At 44.9% G+C, this 14,849-nt stretch overlaps 1 protein-coding gene across 1 annotated transcript in view; it reads left to right on the top strand.

Annotated features, from left to right (window-relative positions):
• SCD5 (stearoyl-CoA desaturase 5) overlaps window positions 1-8,529 on the top strand; it is a 157,661-nt gene extending 149,132 nt beyond the window's left edge. The window contains exons 4-5 of the mRNA XM_027087500.1: window positions 2,987-3,219; window positions 7,020-8,529. Coding sequence (XP_026943301.1) covers window positions 2,987-3,219; window positions 7,020-7,210 — 424 coding nt within the window. The 3' untranslated portion in view covers window positions 7,211-8,529. The remainder of the gene's footprint in view (window positions 1-2,986; window positions 3,220-7,019) is intronic.
• Window positions 8,530-14,849: the final 6,320 nt, after the last annotated feature.

Raw genomic sequence — 14,849 nt, 5'->3', positions numbered from 1 at the left:
GGATTCCATAGGGTCGGGGCAGAGCAGAGTCGGAGCAAGGGCCGGGGGAACCATGGCCCCTCTGAGCTACAGCATCCTCATTGCCAGAGTGCGTCCATCCTGAGTCTGTGGTGAAGAGTAAGTGAGAGAAAGCCTGTGGCATGCTTAGCCTGGCATCCAGCACCGAGCTAGCTGTCAGCATGTGATTTCTGTCTCCTTTCCAGGGGCAAAATGAGGACTAACAGAGGCTCTTTGCAAAGGTACTGGGTTGCAGCCCAGAGAGTGGAGGGAGAGAAGGAAGCACTTAAGTTGCAGAATGCCTCTGTGGGCAACGTTCAGCTGCTTCCTGTGCTCCTTAGAGGTGCCCTCGAGGAGCAGCCGCAGCAGGCCGTCGCCTCTGGGCTTCCCTTCAGAGCCTCTGCCTCTTCACAGGCACTCACACCAGTTCCCAGGGCCCTTGGTCAGGGCCTGTGTGCTTCACCCAGATGCCCTCTTCAGCTGATGCCCCCAACCCTGGCTGCTGTCCTTTCTAGGGCTTGCCCTTGCCCACATGTTCACCCAGCCCGGGAGGCACCCTGAGGCCAGTGGCGGATGATGAGGTGATACCTTACAATTTGGGACAGCTCTAAAAGAGCCATCCGGCTCTACTGGATCTGCTGGAGCTCACTGTGGGTGAGCTTCTGCCTGGGCCCATCCTGCCTTCCTCCCTTCCTTGTAAGCATCTCCCAAAAACACGCTCCAAAAGCCTTCTGCGCGGGACTCCCGGGAGCCCAACCTCAGACCACCAGTCCCTCCACTGTCTGTTGTCTTTGCCCCTCCAACCACACCCTCTCCTCTGACCTCCTGGGCACCCTCCTTCCACTAAAATGCAGTCATATTGTATGCCAACGACTGGAAAATGGGTGTTGAGGGCTTAATATGTTGCCCAATAAAAACAGTGATAATTATATGGGAACCAACCTTCACATGCAGCTAGCAATCTGCGAAGCACACTTACACACATGATTTTTTTTTTTTTTTTTTTGCGGTACGCGGGCCTCTCACTGTTGTGGCCTCTCCCGTTGCGGAGCGCAGGCTCCGGACGCACAGGCTCAGCGGCCATGGCTCACGGGCCCAGCAGCTCCGCAGCATGTGGGATCCTCCCGGACCGGGCACGAACCCGTGTTCCCTGCATCGGCAGGCGGACTCTCAACCACTGCGCCACCAGGGAAGCCCCTACATACACGATTTTATTTGCAAAGCAGAATAGCATGATAGTCTCCGAAGTGCTTCTGCCTGGACTTGAATCTTGGTCCTACTACTTATTAGTCTTGTAACCTTGGCCCATCTACATAACCTTTCCAGTGCTCAATTTCCCCATCTGTAAAATGAGGATGTTAATGGTCCCCTGCTCCTGAAGTTTTTGTTAGAATCAAATGAGCCAGTACATGGACAGGTTTCGGAATAGCCGTGACACATAGTAAGCACACGGTGTGCATTAGTTATTAGTATTTGATCCTCACAAGAACCCCAGGAGGTATTATAATTACTGCCTGTGTTGGACACCTCTCACGCACACCTCGTACTCTCAGCCCACCTTTTCACTCCAGCTGTTCCTGCAGCCACCTGGTGGCACAGGTGTAACCCAATGGCACCTTGCTCAGCTGTACTGCTTATTTCTTACTTCCTGCCCTGACTTCTCTGCCATCATCCCTTGAGATGCCCGTGGACCACACTCAGCCATTCTGACCCAAGCAAACTTGGAAGTGTGAGAGAGCTGACATCCCATGGGGGCCCTTGGACCAAGGAAGAGTTGGAGCCAATGGGAAAACAGTGCCTTCTCTCATTCCTTGAGAGAATACTTCTGAGGTATAATGTGTCCCATCAAGGTCCAAGTTCAGTTGCCTGTAGCAGTGGGCACCCCCATCTTGACTTTCCCTCCTTTCGTTTCCCACTTCCCAGCTGCCTATTCCTGTTACTTGAGCTCACTTTCCCCAATAAACGACCCACATACAAGCCCTTGCCTCATGCTCTGCTTTGGGGAACCATCTAGCTGTGAACAAGAGGAGAGTGAAAGAATAAAAAGAGGCTTGTTTTGCATCCAGAATCAGATCTGGGCTCAAGGCCAAAGCCTTCCACCTCCCTAGTCTCATTTCCTCACGCTGTGCTCCCTCCAAGTTCATACATGTGCATCTTAACAGAGGCCTCCCAGAAGCTTGGTCAGTTGAAGGCAGGTCAGGGGGGAATCAGCTATGAATGGGCAGCTTTGGACATTTTCATTTCAGAGCCCCTTTCCTGTCCCTACTTAGAGCTGGTCCTACACAGCTGGAGGTTTCACCTGACTGGGGCCTGGGGCAGAGACTGTGTCAAATTTGTCTCTGTACCTCTAGTACTCAGGGCCTGGCCTACAGGAGGTGCTCAGGGAACGTTTGCTGTATGAACAGACCCAGGAATCCAACTATTGATGGTTTCTTTATAATTTTTACTTTTTATGTGGCTGTGCCTGTTCCTATACTTGGTTTATTTTGAGCTGGTTTGGAATGTAATCTCAGAGGGACAGAGAACATTTTAGGGGAGGGGTTGTTTACCTTTTACCAAGCTAAGTGAGTATAGAATCATGTGCCTGAAAATTATTCAAGGAATACAGGATATTTCTTGAAATTATTGAAAAAAACCTGATTGTCAGGTTGACTGACTGATGGAAGAAAGAAAAGCTGTTAAAAAGCTATCCTTCTGCGGCTTGGAGGACAAATGCAGCTTTAAGATGCATGGGTTTCATGATTTTATATTGAAATTCTGAAGTATGCTGCGGGGCCTTCCACTTCCTATCGCTTCTGCCTGTCCTAATTCTCAAATTTGTGTTACCTGCCTAGCCCTTGTAGGTATCTGGGTTTGTGACCCCCACACAACAGGGCACAAGAGCTGAAGGAGTTGAGCAGTGCCACTGCTGACTTTCCCTGCAGCTTGCTCACCTATCCCCGCCACCATCAACAGGTGCCCAATGATAGCATGACATCCTGCCTTCCAGGTACTACAAGATCAGCGTGGTGCTCATGTGCTTCATGGTCCCCACACTGGTGCCCTGGTGCATCTGGGGAGAGAGTCTGTGGAATTCCTACTTCCTGGCCTCCATCCTCCGCTACACCATCTCACTCAATGTCACCTGGCTGGTCAACAGTGTCGCCCACATGTATGGAAACCGGCCCTATGACAAGAACATCAGCCCTCGGCAGAACCCGCTCGTCACCCTGGGTGCCATCGGTGAGTATGGGGTGGGAGCCAGTGGGGGGAGTGGCAGTTCAGATCTTCTAGGCTTCTCAGTGGTTTTGTGGAATCTGTAAAGAGAGGCAATGGGGTGGAGTAAACTGGGATGAACTTGGGCTTTGGCGTTAGAATCCGAGCCACTTACTCTCTCTGATTTACAGTTTTCTTACCTGTGAAATGGGAACAGGAATGTCTGCTTCATAGGGGTGTTATGAGAATTAACTAAGATACTATACATAAACTGCTTAGTACAGTGCCTGGTACATAGTAGGTGATCAATAATTAGTAGCTATTTACTTTTACCATGGAAATTTTCCTAAAGGAGTAGTAGCAGTTGATGTCTCTCTCAAACTGCCCTGACCGCTATAGCCTCAGCTGTCCATCATTTGGCTGACCTTAAAAATAAATTAATTAATTAAAAGGCCTGCAAACAGAGGGATGGGGAGAATCGGGACCTTGGCATCTCGCGGTACCACAGAATGGTTAAGAGCAAGGCTTCTGGAGTCTGACAGGTTTGGTTGAGTCTTGGTTCCTCCACCTACTCTCTGGGCAAGTTATCTAGCTCCTCCATACCGTGTGTTCTCATCTGTAAAGCGGGGATAATATATAGTAGCATTGACCTCCGCCTGGGGTCGCCGGAGGGTTAGGTGAGTTAATACATACTGTTTGCAGCAGTGCTTAGCAGGAAACAAGCCTTCGGGGATGTTGTTTTTCTTACTAGCCGTATGGTCTTAGGCAGGTTACTTGTCCCTTCTGTGCATTTCCATCCTCATTTTAAAATGGGGATAATCGGGCTTCCCTGGTGGCACAGTGGTTGAGAGTCTGCCTGCCGATGCAGGGAACACGGGTTCGTGCCCCGGTCCAGGAAGATCCCACATGACGCGGAGTGGCTGGGCCCGTGAGCCATGGCCGCTGAGCCTGCGCGTCCGGAGCCTGTACCCCGCAACAGGAGAGGCCACAACAGTGAGAGGCCCGTGTACCGCAAAAATAAATAAATTTTAAAAATGGGGATAATCATAGCAGATAGCTTAGCTATGTGAGGATTATAGGCATTAATACCCTTTGAAGAATTTAGCATGGTGGCTGGCACACAGTAAGTGATTAATAAATGATAGCTGTATCTTGATAGAAGCAACTCAGTCTCCTGGGTAACCTGAACCTTGAGTACAGAGATCAAACCCAGGAAGGGAGGTTCCTGCTGTTAAGTTGAAACAGTCTCTGCATCCCTCTGCCATCATGGTGTTAGGGTCACCCATTTATCACACAGGGATCTTGTGTTGGCAAGAGCAATATAAGGTGGAATAAACACCAAATTTAGCTATGGGAATAACTGGATAAGCAGAGAGAAAAGTGTGAGTTTCCTGATCCCTCCTATTGTTTTCTCCTCCTCTCACTCTTCATCTTCTATAAGAACTGTAACGAGGGGAGCCACATCCAGTGGTAACTCTGAAAGCAGACGAGAATGGGCACTCTGGGACTGTTACCATCTTACATAGGGGATGGTGGGCCAGGGAACCCAAAGAATGAGGCCATGACACAGGCCCTGAAGAACTGGGTGTTGGTTTGAAGTTTGTCCAGGTCAATACTGGACTCTCAAATCAGCTTTCTTGATAAAGGTCCTTGGAAGACTCTTATTACACCCACTGTATGATAGATGGGGGAATACATCCAGAGTTCTTACAACAGTGCCTGTATCTGAAAATAGGGGAAAACTCTAGTACTCTAGTCTAGGAATGATGGGGTGGAGGGCCAGGTTAGAAAAGACCTAAATTAAACAGAAAATTGCAGACAACAGACTGATCCATCTGATATACTCATTGTAGAGCAGAATCTTTCAAATGTGGTCAATAGAAGAACTGTATGATGACCAGTAGCCACTTAAGAAGTAAAGGAGGAATCTGGCAGTTCCTTGAATGGTTAAAAATAGTTACTACACGACCCAGCAACTCCACTCCTAGATTTATACCCAAGAGAAATGAAAATGTATGTCCACATAAAAACTTGCTTATGAGTGTTCATAGCAACATTATTTATTTATAACAGCTAAAATGTGTCCCTCAACTGATGAATGGATAAATACAATGTGGTATATCCATACAGTGGAGTACTCTTCAGCAATAAAAAGAAATGAAGTACTGATATCTGCTACAACCTTGAAAACATTATGCTATGTGAAAGAAGCCAGTCACAAAGGATTACATATTGTATGTTTTCATTTATATGAAATATTCAGAATAAGCCAATCTTATTGGCTTAGTATTAGTATTAGTAAAAGTGAGAAACAGTATATGTATAAATATATGCAAATAAATATATACATAATATTGCTCATAATCTCTCTCTATATATACATATATACAGAAACAGTAGGATATCTGTATCTATATAATTGTAGATGTATTCTGTTTGTGCATGCGTGTGTGTGTGTGTGTGTGTGTGTGTGTGTGTGTGTGTACGGCGGGGGGGGGACGGGGAGCGAGCAAGAGAGAGAGAGAGAGAGAGATTTATTTTGAGGAATTGGTTCATGTGATTATGGAGGCTAAGTCCCACCATCTGCTGTCTGCAAGCGGGAGACCCAGGAAAGCCAGTGGTATAATTAAGTCTGAGTCTGAAGGCCTGAGAACCAGGGGAGCTGATGATGCAAATCCCAGTCAGAGGGCAGGAGAAGATGAGATAGACGTTCAATCAGTGAGTCAGGAAAATGGGAGCAAATTCCTCCTTCCTCCACCACTGATTCTATTCAGGCCCTTAAGGGACTGGCTGATGCCCACTCACATTGAGGAGGACCATCTACATTACTGAGTCCACTGCTTCAAATGCTAATCTCATCCAGAAACGCCCTCACAGACACACCCAGAAATAAAGTTTAATCTGGGCACTCCTTGGCCAGTCAAGTTAACATGTAAAATTAGGGGCTTCCCTGGTGGTGCAGTGGTTGAGAGTCCGCCTGCCGATGCAGGGGACACGGGTTCATGCCCTGGTCCGGGAAGATCCCACACACACACACACAAAAAATGTAAAATTAACCAACACAGAGAAAGAAAGAAGGGCTGGAGGGAGGGGGGATGGTTAAGGGCCAACAGCTAAGGGAGGTGGGGTGTCTTTTTAGGTAATGAAAATGCTATAAAATTCATTGTGGTGATGCATGCACAGCTCAGTGAATACACCAAAAGCCATTAAATTGTATTCTTTACATGGGTGAATTGTATGGTAAATTATATCTCAATAAAGCTGTTTTTTAAAAAGAAAACAAAGAAAGAAGCTGTGAGACTTTTCCTGAAAACAGCTTAGTGGGGGGGAAAAGTAAGGGAGGAAAAGCTATTCACTGTGAGGGGTAGAATAATATATAGGCAGATTTTGGATATTTAAAGATCCAACTCCTTAATTCACTCACCTATCAGAATGATTATCATTTATCTCTTCCAAGCTCTCCCAGGAAGTCTTCCTTTAATTACTTCAATCCACAGAGGCTATTTTCCTTTTATGAACATACAGCAAAATGATGATCTGTTATCAGCCATTTGGCATTTAGCTTAAGAAGTACAGCTCTGAAGTCGTGGGAGCATGTCACCAATCCACAGGGAAGATTACTCTTGATACTTTGTGCTGATTATTGTTATTTTTCTGTTCCTATTGAGTTTGTCTAGCCAACTGAGTGAATGCTTCCTAAGGGCAGACAGCAAGTCTTCTGCTCCCCACTGGAGCCTGACACAGTGTCTTGTAATAAATGAGTGATTTTTAGAAAGCTCTACAGAGAGATGCTGATTTGGTTATTTCAAGCCCACTTTGTCTTCCAGGTGAAGGCTTCCATAACTACCATCACACCTTTCCCTTTGACTACTCTGCGAGTGAATTTGGCTTAAATTTCAACCCAACCACCTGGTTCATTGACTTCATGTGTTGGCTGGGACTGGCCACTGACCGCAAACGGGCAACCAAGCCGATGATCGAAGCCCGGAAAGCCAGAACTGGAGAGGGCAGCGCCTGACCCTGGAAGCGCTATCCACATCCGCTGTCAACGCCTCGGTTCATGGCCTTTGTTACTACACTTCTCTTGTTCATTGGATCGTGGGAGCGGGTACAGGGTGGGGAGGGAACGGAGTCTACGCGGTTTGGGAATTTTTTGTTTGTCTCAAACTAATGTCAAGATACAACTCTCAATGAAAATAATTTTTTAAAAGTCAGTGTAACTATGATTTAACACTAGAACGTAGACATGTGATTTAATCGCTGTAGCTACAATATGTCAAACATACATCGTCATGTGCTTGTACGAGATGTTAACCCTGACAGGATGAAGGAATTTAATATTCTTTCAGTGCGATTCAGGAGAGCCTTGTTTTCTTTTTCTACCAGTTAACCCAACATTATTTTTAAACAGGCTATCTGAAGGAGCAGAGAGGCAGGGTAGAAGACAAAAGAGAGCGTCTAAATCGTAAAGAATGTTTGTGTTTTGTAATTACTGTGTGTTTGTGTGTTGTTATTTTTAAGGAAGAGAATTGAAAACGTAAAAAAATGAGAGCACAGGAAATGGCTCTCTTATTTTTTTGCCCTGTTTCCAGCTTGTCAATGCTCCACTGTCTTTGCTTCAAGAGATCTATCTGTTCACTGCTCTGCTAGTTTTGTGTCCCGTGCTGTACACCCAGCTGACCCTATAAGTCAGTGCCTGTTTTAAGTGTTTGATTTTGTTCTCTTTGCTATTGTCATTTTAAGGTGTATAACTCAGAAGTGCCAGACATCAAATTAAGCTCAAATGAAACTCTCATTTAAATGTTTAGACACCTAATTTATATTCTAATTGATCCCAGCCACTGATGCATGTACTTTACCTACTTCTGCTAAATAAGCATATTAATTTTCTACACCAGGCAATCAGATCTTAATAACCAATAGTTATCTAGAACTCAGTGTCTACAAATGTTTCACCTGCATGCAGCCTTCACTGAACTTGCAGCAAGACATAAAGTGACCATTATGTAACTTCTGGATTTAAGAAAAATTTGTGTGTTAAGTTGCCTTGTAAAGAGCATGCCAAATTAATGGGACAGCGTTCCGCTTTGTGTTAGATGTTAGAGCAAAAGAAAGCCTTATAGTGTTGGCATCAGAGCACTTCGAACATAGTGCTTCAAAGATAGGGAAGATGTAGGGTTTAAATTTAAATTTTAAATTTTTGAAAAAGAAGTGATGCCAATAAGAAATTGTCATAATAAACTACTTCATCCAGCAGGTGTTTTTGCCATTTATAATGTGTAAACTATGAGTGATTTACAATAAATGATTATGAATTCATTGGTGTTCTTGACCAGACACTTAAATCTTTTTTCTTTTTTTAATTTGGCCGTGCCGCACGGCATGTAGGATCTTAGTTCCCCTACCAGGGATCAAACCCGCGCACCCTGCAGTGGAAGTGTGAAGTCTTAACCACTGGACTGTCAGGGAAGTCCCCGACCAGATACTTATATCTTGTTGGAATGTCCCTCAAGGGTGCCTGATGCTTTATGATGATCACATACTTCACATTTGAGTTGGGCTCTGGGCTAACAGCAGCCCCTAAGACCAGACCTTTCCTATCCCATCAGCATAACCAGAAGGAAAGTCAGCAAGTTTTATGTGGAATGCAGAACCCCCAGTGGTATCATTTCTCACTCACCAACACTGTCGCTTGTACTGCTTCCCGCTGACCAATGAGAACCCAACACCTACATGTCACTCAAAAGAGCATGAAGAATACTTTCCTCCCCAGAGCCCTGCCAGGCCCCCCAGCAGTGACCAGAGGAGGGGGAGATGGACTCAACTTCCACTCCAACCCCACCTCTCTCAGCTTTGCCCCTCCATGTGCTGCCTCACTCTTTGCCCATCTTTTGTCCCAAAGCAGCTGTGCCCCTGCCATCAGCTATAGACGTCTTAGCCTGTCTGCAGTTGAGCGGGAGTCCAGCCATCGGGGGGTGCCGGACCGGACTTCACTTGTAAGGACACCTACAAGGCATTTTTCAGCTGCTTTTGTATTCCGGTCACAGATTGCTAAGACCTTGTATGAAGTGTTGGTAGAGTGTAGATGTATTCCAAGATGAGTTTGTGTCAGCCTGAACTAAAATGACCCTGACTGGGAAAGTTTCTGTGAACATTTGACCCCTAAAAGTACTAAACTTATTTGCTTGTCCATTAATAGAAAAGGTTACATTTGGAACAGCTATTTGGAATCTTCTCACAAAAGGAGGCTGTTCCACAGCTAATCCAAATAAATCCAGAACCTCACTCCTCTGAACCTGAGTGCCACGTCTTTATCGGCAGTACCCATGAATGAGATAAGGACAGCGATGATGTTGATGGAGTGGGTGAAGTTTAGAGCATGCTAGAGTCTTCCATATTCATATCCCCTGCATGTCTCAGCAGCATCTAAGAGTGCAGTTTTCTCATCTGCAAAGGGAAGGGATGAAACCAGACTGTCTCAGGTGCCACCCAGCCCTAACATGCACTGGCAACAGCAGAGATGGGAATATACCTGCATTCAGATTTCAAACACCTCTCAAGTTACTGCCTTTCTAGGACCTGGGAGGTCAAAATTGAGGGGAAATAATTGAGTCTGAGTGGGAGACCACTGTGTGAGGCCAAAAGGATATGTTCTCGGTAAAAATAGTGCATGTGTCTCATTTATTCCCAAATTATGATGAAGCAATAAAAATAAATATAATCCATGAAAAATAACTTAATGAAAGAAAGTACTCCAGCTTAGTGAAGTAGTAGAAATAGTACTGGACTCAGAGACCTGAGTTAGAATTCTCTTTTTTTCCCCACTGAGATGAACTTGACATATAACATTATATTAGGTTCAGGTGTAGAACTTTGTGATTTGATATTTGTATATACTACAGAATGATCACCACAGTAAGTCTAGTTAACACCCATCACCACACATATTTACAAATCTTTTTTCTTGTGATGAGAACTTTTAAGATCTACCCTCTTACCAACTTTCAAATATACAATACAGTGTTATTAACTCTAGTCACCATGCTGTACATGACATCTCCAGGACTTACTTAGCTTATAACCGGAAGTTTATACCTTTTGACCACCGTCACCCATTTCCACCACACCCCTCAGCAATCTGTTCTCTTTATCTATGAGTCTGTAGGGGCTACAGACTCATAGATAAAAGATAAAAATTTTTTTAGAAAAATTTTTTCTAAAAAAAAATTTTTTAGATTCTATTATACATATAAATGAGATCATACAGTAATTGTCTTTCTCTGTCTGACATATTTCACTTAGCATAATGCCCTTAAGGTCCATTTATGTTGTCACAAATGGCAATTTTGAATTCTAACTCTTGGTCTAACTTGCTGTGTTTTTAGGCTGACCCACATGGAAGTGCCATTTACTAACCCACTGTGCCTCTCTGAACCTCAGTGTCCTAATCCACAAAATAGGAACAGTAACACTTATGCATCGGAGAAACCTGGATGCCCTGAGCACAGGACCTGGCGCCTCGTAGACCCCCAGGAGACATCCGCTGGGGGTGCATGGCTGTCCCAGTCACGAGATGAAAACCGAGATGGAACCAAATAACTGCAGACTAGAAATGAGGAGGACCAACTTCCAGTTCTGGTTTTGCTCCTAACTAGCTGGATGGTGAAATGTAGCAGAATATGCCCAAATCTGCCAGTTTGACATAAGATCATTTTGAGTTAAAGCCACTTGAAAAACAGCAGATGCAAGCAGTGTGCTCTGACTTACTTTTTCCTTCCTAAAAGCAGGAGAGGAAACTCCCGTGTGAAAGATACCCTCTCTGTACCAGGAGGAAAGAAACGTTCTTATCTCCATAGACAGGGAACAGGTACCAAGAGAAATCAGTACAAACAAACCTTGTTTAAACAGCCCTTATCTTGCTTGAGCTTCCCCATATACTTTAGTTACTTGTTCACAATTACTACTCTTCGTTCAACCTAGTATATGAGCATTTAGACCCAACCACTTTGGGGGGTGGTCTTCATTTTTCTGTGAAGGCTCCCATGTCCATGTAATAATAAAACCTGTACGCTTATCTCCTCTAAATCCATCTTATGTCAACTTAATTCTCAGGCCCAGCCTGATGCTAAGAGGATAGAGGAAAAGTTTTGCCTCCCCTACAATGGCTCTAACCTCTCAGAGCTTCAGTGTCCCCTTCTGTAAAGGAACCGACTGGGCTGGGTTATCCTGTCCAGCTCTGCCATTTTAGTAAGTCTGTTGTCTCTGTGGACAGCAGAGACAGCAGAGGACAGGACCGCAGAGCCTCCGTCCAGCCTGGTGTGGGTCCCTCTGCATCTCTGGCTTCCTTCCTGCACCTTCAAAACCCCATCAGAGGACAGGTCTGGCTTGCAATGTCCTTTATGCTTCCGTCAGCTTCCTCACAGGATTCAGAAAGAAAAGACCAGCTGACAGCACCCGAGCCGGCTGGGTTGTGAAGGCTTTGCCCTGAGAAGGTGCCCTTCCTCACAGCACTCGCTGAGGAGGTACCCTTCCTGACCTACAGTTACTAGGGGAAAAGTGACTGTGCCTTCCACCATCTCTCCAGATCCCTACAACTCAGGGTTCACCACATCAGCCTCCCCTCCCCACCTCCCCTTTCCTCCCTTCCTGTCACTGACAGAAATCTCCGAAGTTGCTTTTCTAATAGAAGCGCCAACTTCTGGGCAGAGTCATCAATCCCTCCCCACCCTGCAGTGAACGAACAGACAAAGCCACTGGGTCCCACTGGATGGGGTGTGGTTGTGTTTTTATTACCAGATTTCACTTAAGCCTGTGCTGACAGCATGTGGATTGCGGAAACACAGGAGCTGTGTGTAGACAGGTGCTCCTTTCCTGGGCTGTATGAGGACACTGCATGTGAGGGTGAGGCCCCTACCAGGTACGCGGTGTGATCATTGTGATCATTGGTTCGTGATGACCTGGACTGCTAACTGGGATATCCAAGGTCTCAAAGCAAGAGCGAATGAGCAGTGTGGGCGATGGCGTTCCAGCTCCAGCACACAGGCTTCTCACACCTGATGGGGAGGGGATGGGAAGACCCACATCAGCTCCTTCCTGGCCCTGCAGGTGCTGCCCGTGAACACATAAACAGCTCCTTGAGAGCCAGCAGGACTCCCTTCTGGGGACTCAAAAGCACTTAAGAGCTCCTGGCATCGTAAGGTGCTCATTCCAGATGTGCCAGGCAACGAGCACATCTCTTTGCACTGTTCTCTACACCTCCTGCTAGGCTGAGCTGTTTGTAACACACAGGATCCAAATTCTTAGAGTCAGCTTGTTAGAATCCATACACAGTCGCACCATAGCCAATGGAGGCAAAACAGGAAAAATGATCTGCAAGTGGATACTTTGGGCTGGATGGTTTCAAAACATTATTTTAAAAGTGAAAACCTTGATTTTGCCCCGAGGTGGGAAATTTTTAAGCAATGATACATTGGAGGCTTTTCCACCACCTGTTTGTTCGGTTTGAAGCCAGGGACCCGGATCCGTTTAAAGACACCGAAATGGACAGGCCATTTCAATGTGGTTGTTTAAACATCGCTTGACTCCTTGGCCCACATTTATACAACCCAGAGGTGGTTAGACTGTTAGCTGGGAGAGAAACAGCCTAAGGAAAATATGCAAAAGTTCTGCTTCTTCATCCGTGATATGTAGGAGGTAGAACAAATGATTGCTTACATCCCTTCTAAGATCACAAACTACAGGAATCAATAGCAAGCAGGCTTAGGAAATGCTAGATTCTGCTTTACCCAAGCAAAAGGTGTGGCCAGAAACCATCCTAGCTATGTATCCCTAGAAAAGAAGAGAAGAGTCTCAAAGACAGAGCATCACTCAGAAAACTGACCCTCTGTTGAAGTCCATATAAACAGCTGTCGGTGGAGATCGTTTTGTTGATATTCATGGGACGTCATTTCGATGGCTAGATATTTCTAAACAATCTTGAGGGGGGTTGTTTTTTTTTTTTTTGCTTTGTATTGTTTTGTTTTTTAAGTTTTCATCTAAGAGATGTCCTTAAAATGATCATAGCTGTGTACAGGAAATTGCAGCTTTATAATACTTGGAAACGGTAACATGCTTCAGAATAAGGTCACCAACCATCACATGCCGCAGTGATTTGGCTGCCAACGCTCCTCACTCCATGTCAGAACCGGGCTGTGTGCATAAAGCTCAGAGATCATTTAAACCTTCCAACCAACTTGTCTTGGTTAATCTGATTGATATACTGTCTTTTGTTGTAACAGTGTGTTGTTTTTCCATTTCCTTTAACTTCAGCACTGCCACATAAGAGAGAAAGAGAAAACAGAACAGCTTGAAGAGGTGTAAAAATATAACTACTCTTTGAAAGTATGCATATTTACCTTTTTTTTTTTGCTACTCTCTTTTCATTTGTCTTTTCAGCTCTAAATAGGCAAATGCTCCTGTCTCGTGGATATACAGCACTTAAGTGTTACTTCTGAGAAGAACATCCCTTATTACATTTTCTAGGCCAATGATTATCGTGCATTTTTAAAATTTCTTGTGCATCAAGAAGGAAATCAAATGAAAGCACATCAAGCTTGAAAGACCACTGGTGGTACCATAGGAACTTAGCAAACCAGTCTGCAAATGACACCTCGGATCACCGAAATTTGGCTCAGCACACCACCTTTAGAAAAATAATGGGCAAAGAAGGAAGAAAAGAAAAAGAAGAAAAAATCTTCATGAGAAAGGTATTTTCCCAAACTCCACATAGTTTTGACCACATTTGGCTCAATTTTCTGAAACTATTACAACTGCAGCTATAAAATGATAGGCAAAGAATTCACAACTCCCATTTAAGAGACATGCAGACCATGCCAGTCTTAATCACCAGTACTTTCCCAATGGGCAGAACTGGGCCTGAGGTGGGAGGTGCTCCATAAATGTTACTGAATGATTGGATGAATGATTGGATGAATGAATGGATGCATGCATGAATGAATGGATGCAAGGCAATGCAATGCAGAGAGAAACTAGTATTGCTGTGTCTTAGGTTTGTAACTCATTCCTTTGTTTGCCCTGTTAAAGGTGAAACCCCAGTCAGGCAGGCGCAAGTCTGTCTTGTGCACAGTTGTATCCTAAGCTCCCAGGAGACAGCTTACCATGTAGCAGGACCTCAACATTTTTGGTTGAGCTGTCATTGTTTGTGAATACAGGTAGGACCCAGCAATCCAAACCTATTAAAAAAAAATAACTTAGAAGACAATTCTTAATTTTACAGAAGTGTTTCCTTTCATAAGCAGGCCTTAGGATATGTGTCAACTTATAAAAGTCTTCACCAACTTTTAAGAAGCACATAGGCTGGGGGACACAAGATACACCCAAATCTATGAAGACTGTCCAATCACAGAGCCACTTTGAGAGGGTCAGTATTAGAAAGCTGTACTTCCCCTCTGAGATGTCTCACACTAAGCCACGAGAATAAGATTATGCTAAGTGAAACAGGTCAAGACTGTTTTATGGGCTCAGTTTTGTCCCCTCAAAAGCATCCGTTGAAGTCCTAACCCCCAGTCCCTCAGAATGTGACCATATCTGGAGATAGGACCTGGGAATTTCCTGGCGGTCCAGTGGTTATGACTCTGTGCTTCCACTGCAGAGGGCCC

This window comes from Aethalodelphis obliquidens, unplaced genomic scaffold (assembly GCF_003676395.1).
Source record: "Aethalodelphis obliquidens isolate GAN/ISIS:26980383/991018 unplaced genomic scaffold, ASM367639v1 scaffold59, whole genome shotgun sequence".
NCBI classification, from domain to species: Eukaryota; Metazoa; Chordata; class Mammalia; order Artiodactyla; family Delphinidae; genus Aethalodelphis; species Aethalodelphis obliquidens.
The sequence above is the reverse complement of the archived record's forward strand: the minus strand, read 5'-3'. Positions and strand labels throughout refer to the sequence as shown.